Here is a 6,687-nt window from a genome sequence, read left to right as displayed (position 1 = left end):
TTATTTATTTTTTCTTATATAAAACACTAATATATTTTCTTGCTAAGGTCACGTGACCCCGAGTTTAGAGAGAGATCGCGGCATCTTACTAGCTTTATTATTAATATAATAATAATAATAATTAAGCTCTATAAGCCTAAATAAACCTTTCTAAATACTAAATATAGCTTTTCCTAGTATTATATGTATTATATATATAATAAAGTTCTAATTATATGGGTTTTAAACTAACTTTTAATTAAATTAAATCTATAAACCTTATTTATTATTTAATTATTTTCTTTTTCTTACTTTTATATATTATCTTTTTAGATATTATTCTATAATATTTTTACTTTTATATATATTAAATAGCTTATTTAATATTTAATTTCTTTTAATATATATTTATTTAGTAAAATATATAATTATAAAATCTTTATATAGTTTTAATTAAATAAGATTCAAGTATTTCTATTACCTTAATTTTAGTATTTAGAAAGCTAGTTTTCTTTATTTAATAATATCGAGTTTTACTATATTTCTAGTATATCTTAATTAGATTAATTTTATAATGAAACTTTAGTAAAAATATAGTTTTATATTCCTAATTTATAATAAGCTTTTTAACTTGGAACTTCTTTTTAAAGAAGTCTTAGTAATTTAATAATATATAAGCTAAATAATATATTTATTTAATAGTAGAAGAGTATTTAAGAGATATAGTATATTTAGTATTCTTTAAATACTTAAATCTTAAGTCAAATATATTATAACTTTATTTAATAAAAATCTATTTTATATTTTAGGCTCTTTTTTTTATTCGAATTTAGTTATTAAAGAATTTAAATAGTATTCTATTATTCCGGAATTATATATTCTAGTAAAAAGTATATATTTCTTTTATAGGCCTTAATATTACTCTTTTTAATTTCTTTTAATACCTTATTTATATTAAAGCCATTTAGTATATTTTTATTATATAAAGCATATATAGAGAACTAATTAAATATTAGAATAGCTAGATAGTTTAGGTACTTCTATTCAAATATATCGAGTATTTTAGTAATTTATACTAGTAGCTATTTTATATTTTACTAGAGGTTTCTATTTGAGTCTAAATATATAATTTTATAAGTATTTAAATCGGAGTTATCCGGAATAAAAATGCCTTTATTATTTGGTATTCTAATATACTCTTTAGGGCCCACGAATTCAAAATTATAAATTAGTCTCTCTTTATTCTTTCCGAGTATTTTTTACTAATTATCTATTAGCTAGAGGCTCTTTTTATAATTATATTTATAGAAATAACTCTTATTATAGAAATATATTATATATACCTGAATTCTAATTAGAAATAAAGATTAAATCATATATTATATACTAGCTTTATTTTTCTTATATTAAACTATATATAATAAAAGCTTTTTTATTAATAGTAAAAATATCTTTTAATAATATTAAATTATATTAAAGTATTTGTATTTATTTATATAAAGTTCTTTTTTAGTTTTATAATAATAAAAGCCGAGCCTAGAAAGCTATAAATAAGCTATATTATAAATAATAGGCTTTTTTATTATTAATAATAATTAAAATACAATCTTTTAATTAATAGTATTTAGGAAATTATTTAATAATATTATTTCAAGCTTCTAATTAATTAATTAAGTATAGTAGACTAAAAAAATATTCTTATTATCTAAATTAAAAATACTAGTTCTTTTATTATTTCTAGTTTCATATAAAATACTATATTATTATTAATAGTAATTAAATAGCTTCCTAATTTACTAAGCTAGTATTTTTCTATTATTAAAGTAATAATTACTAGAAGCTATTAAAAGTAATATATTAATTCTTTTAAATTAATATTATACTAGCTTTAGAAGCTATTAGATATATTACTAGAATAAATATAAGTTAATAATTATATATAAAATATATAGCTCTTTAATTTAAGCTAATTTAATATTTATATTATTAAGAATTTCTTAGTAAGTTATTTATATATCTAGAGCTTTATTATTTCTATAAGCATTTCTAATAAAAGTATTTAAAAATAGTTTATTAGTTCTATTATTTTTATTTTTAAGTTTTTGCTTTTTCTTAATTATATACTTCTAGAAATATTAATTAGTTCTCTAATAATATCGAATTATAGCTTCTTTTATTTAAAAAATAATATAATTATAGGAGTTTTAAGCTTATTAAATTATTTTATAATTTGACTATTTTTTACTTTCTAATTATATATATATCTTTATTAAGTTCTTAATAATTTTACTAATTCCTTTATTAATTTAGAGATATAAAAGCTTTTAAAAGCTAGAAATAATATTAGTATATTTGTATTATAATATAAAAATAAGAAAATAAAATAAGAAACTTATTAGTTTATTTTATAAGTTTTTACTTTTATTATATAAATATAAGCTTTTCTAAAATAATTATCTTATTACTACTAATAATAAGCTTTTACTAAGCCTAAAAGAAAGTCGAATCTTTAAATTCCATTTTATTACTTTATTTAATATCTGATTTAGAAGAATTATTTTTTATATTAGAGAATTTCCTATATTATTTATTAATAAATACTTGAATTAGAGCTTTTTTAGCTATAATAAGAATTATAATTAAATTAAGAATTAAATTAGCTCGCTTGTATTTTTAAAGACTTATAGAAGTAATTATTAAAAATATATAAAAAAGGCATTTAATTAGATTTATAATTATTAAGATATTAATATAATTATAGAAAAGTAATTATATAATAACTAAATTAAAAAAAAGAATTATATAAAATATTAATATATTTACTTATTTAATTATATATATTATAACTTTCTTAATAATAAAAATATTATAATTTTAAGAATATAGAATTAGTTCCTATAATATATAATATAGTTTTAATTAATATAATTTATATTAATTAGTATTATAATAGTTTTTTTTAATTACTTTTAAATCGAACTAATTATAGTAAAATTACTGGCCTATTTACTTATCTAACTAGTCTAGAGCTTTCTTTTATTCTAATATTAGTTAATTTATATAAGAATAGTTATAGTATATTATATCTATATTTATTAAAACCTAATTAAATAAATATTATTTAAATTCTTTATAGAATTAAAAAGTAAATATATTTTAAATTATATTATAAATATAAGATCTAGAATCTAGAAAATAAAATTAGACTATTTCTATTCTAATAATTTAAAGCTAAAAAAAAGAAGAGAATTTTAAAGAAGCCTCGGATCTAAATAATAGCAAGCTATATACGGGCCTATATACTAGCTTAAGCTCGTAATATATAACTTTATATATAACTATTAAATAGCTATAAATATTCAAATATTTAGATATTTAGATATTTAGATACTCAAATACTTAAATATTATATTAGATATCTAAATATCCCGATTTTAACTTTATATATCTAACTAGTTCTATTCTAATTCCTATTAGTATTATATATTATAATAACTATAATAATAATTATATTTATTTATAATTATAGGAATTAAAAATACCTTTATAGCTTGGCTATTAAAGAATACTTATATAGTTTTTATTTTAGAAGAAGTTTTTTTAGGTCTCTTTTTTAACTTTAAAATATATTTATTATCTAATATAATAAAAGATATTATTAAAATAAAGGCTTAATTTTTATTTATTTAATATAATATATTTCTTTATTAGATATATACCTGAAATAGACTTTATTTTAAAATATTATATTCTTTTTATTTTATTTTTAAAGATTAAAAAGCTTTTTAATAACTTTACTAATTATTTTACAAGTTCTAGTAATTATAATTTCCTAAAAGTAAATATATTAAATAAAGCAAATAGAAATAAAGAGATTATTAAAGTAAATAAAATAGTTAGATTTCTTAAAAGGCTTAGATAGTTTTTTAATTAAGTATAGAATTACTATTTATATCTTATTTCTTCTAATTCTAGTTTTAATTATTTTACTAAACTCTCTTAAAATATATATTTTTATAGGCTTATTCTTTTATTCAGAAATATAATAGTTCTATATAAGTAAGAACTCTTTCTGGGCTGCTTTCTAAACCTTATATTCTATAGATATAGGCTTATTTGAAATAGTAGTTATTTCTTTTAGTTAATCTTTAAATTATATAATTACTTTATTTATTATTAAGTTCTATTTAGGCTTTTAAACTCCCAAATTAATCTCTTAAATATATATACTAAAGGCTTCGACTTGCTCGGTAATTTATTAGCTTATTTTAAGTAAAATAAATAGAGAAATAAGGAATTATTAGCTACTTTTTTATATAGTTCTTATTTCTAATTTCTATGAAATTACATATATATATAAAGCTCCTAAAACCGATTTCTACTTAAATACTTTGTAATCAGATACTCAGATATTATATCCTTTATATTCTAATAGTTCGCAATTTTATTATTTATATATAAGCTTATATATATCCAAATTATAAAATAAATATAAATCTCTTTATAATATATTAGATATTATTTATTTGCTCGTATATAAGGGCAGGATTCGTCTTGAGGTTTTCGCATATAATCGTTTGTCTTCTCGACTATCAAATTAATGATTTCGGGAGTATAATATATAGTAAATAAAGTAATAGAATTATCTGGAGAGACATCTTCAGGTAAGGTGATTTCCCAGCCGAATTGGGGCAATTGCATAGGCTTAAAAGCACTCCCCTGCTTTCGTAGTGGATCCTCATTAGGCCGAAGGGTCCCTTTATTGGTAGAATCAAACACAGTAGCTTCTGGCATCGTGGTTGTGGTGCAATTAATCAATTTGGTGGTTTATTTACATGTAAAAATCAAAGCGTGGTTTTGGTGTTCCCCCGGAATAATAGTTAATCCGGCGCCGGAAAACACGAACCTGGCGGCAGCGGAACGGATAGATAACAACGTCTAATGACACTTATAAATAAATAAAAGGTCACGTGAGGAACACCAAACTAACCGACGCTGATACGCCACGTCGTTGCGAGGTCCCTCCAGCGAGCTAGCGAGCTGCGATCATTTAAGGCGTTGGATCGAAAGACCAACTTGAGATCGGAACACTCACACCACCGATGGTGCAGGTTGGAGGGTTGATCATTTGCATAATGCTAAAGGCGGCTGCTGACCCGAAAACCTCCGCAGTAAAATTGATAACGACCTCAACAGTATCTTGAGCTCCCTTCAAAACGAAATCGGCAGCGCCTCTAAATTGGTTTTCGGAATTGTAGATTGTTCGCAGGGCGGCAATTGTGACGGAGGTTTCGCCAAGCGAGCTGGAAACATCGCCGCCTCTCCATAAGTTCGCGCTGGTCCTCTGCTGGACCAACCACAGATCAAAGACCCAATAGGCCGAAGTAACAATTTGAGATGCCATACCAACGACGAATTTGCGTTTATCGTCTGGTGATTTATAGGCTTCAAGGTCATTGCTTTCCCGGTGTACAAGTGGCACCACATCCACAAGGGTTTCAGGAGTAGGTGGGTCGTCCTCCCAGGAAGGTGTAGACGCCTCAAGTTCTTTGCCATCGCTAGCGGGGGCCCTTTGAGAGATCCTAGGATTCTCTAGAGCATAGACACTGTCGGGTGCAGAAATGCTAGACCTTCCGAAAACGCCTAATAAATCGGTACTAGCAGGGTTGGGGAGGATTAAGGCAGTGGCCAATCCGGTAGTAAGAAAGAGACATTGTCTGAAATAAAGCATAATTATAGAAGCAAGTATTTGAGTCTGGCTAGTGTTTTATATCTAATAAGTTGCAAATAATAATTCAATTACAAGTATTTACTAGCCTTTATATATTCCCGAAGACCATAATAAAATAAAGATATTATATATTATAATTTTCTTATAAGATATTATTAAACTAAATTAAATTATTAATATCTAATTAAACTTAGAATTAGAATTTTTGAAATAATTTAATTTAATTTAATAATACTAGCTTAATTTAATAATACTAACTTAATATAATAATACTAACTTAATTTAATAATACTAACTTAATTTAATAGTACTAACTTAATCCAAAAATATTAATTTAATTTAAATTAAAATATAATTAAAATAATAATTAAAGTAATAATTAAAGTAATAACTAAAGCAATAATTAAAGTAATAATTAAAATAATAATTAAAATTATTAAAAATATATTTCTTGATCTAGTATAATCTAACGAGTTTAGGGCCGCTCCGTTAAAATTATCGCTGGCGGCCCTATGCAAGCTCCGGGGCCAGCAATAATTTTGCCCTAAACTCATCCCGAGTAGCTGGAATTACTCGAGCAATTGCAAGGTCAATTAGCTACACCCTGGCTCGCAAGCTCGCCTGCTGTGGCATCAAATCGTACTGGAAGTTTTGGTGCGAAAGTTTTGGTATTCCTCACGTGACCAGTTTTTTTTATAATGTACTGTGAGCCAACCGCACCACAAGCATGCACGCTTAGTCAGCCCTAACTCTCCTTAGCCAAGGTCGCTATATAAGGACCTGGCCTAATAAAGGTTCGAATTCTGGGTAATAACTATCCCTTTGTCCGGTGAGACATAGTTCACGCTAGCAAGGGGCCTGGCTTAGACTATAAAGTTATACCTTTGCTTAAAAACTTATTAGTCATTTATTACCTTTTCGCCCTAAGCCAGGCCCCCTTACTAGCGTGGACTATGTCTTACCGGACAAAGGAATAC

At 23.8% G+C, this 6,687-nt stretch overlaps 1 protein-coding gene across 1 annotated transcript; it reads right to left on the bottom strand.

The window, feature by feature from the left end:
• Positions 1-4,991: 4,991 nt before the first annotated feature.
• K444DRAFT_693161 (uncharacterized protein) lies at positions 4,992-5,710 on the bottom strand (the record flags this gene model as incomplete). The annotated part of the gene is made up of 1 exon (XM_024887838.1): positions 4,992-5,710. One exon carries the CDS (start codon positions 5,708-5,710, stop codon positions 5,030-5,032), a length of 681 nt encoding a protein of 226 aa, XP_024734312.1. The 3' UTR covers positions 4,992-5,029.
• Positions 5,711-6,687: the final 977 nt, after the last annotated feature.

Source organism: Hyaloscypha bicolor, assembly GCF_002865645.1.
Source record: "Hyaloscypha bicolor E unplaced genomic scaffold K444scaffold_117, whole genome shotgun sequence".
Classification (NCBI taxonomy): Eukaryota; Fungi; Ascomycota; class Leotiomycetes; order Helotiales; family Hyaloscyphaceae; genus Hyaloscypha; species Hyaloscypha bicolor.
This window is presented reverse-complemented; position numbering and strand designations above follow the sequence as displayed.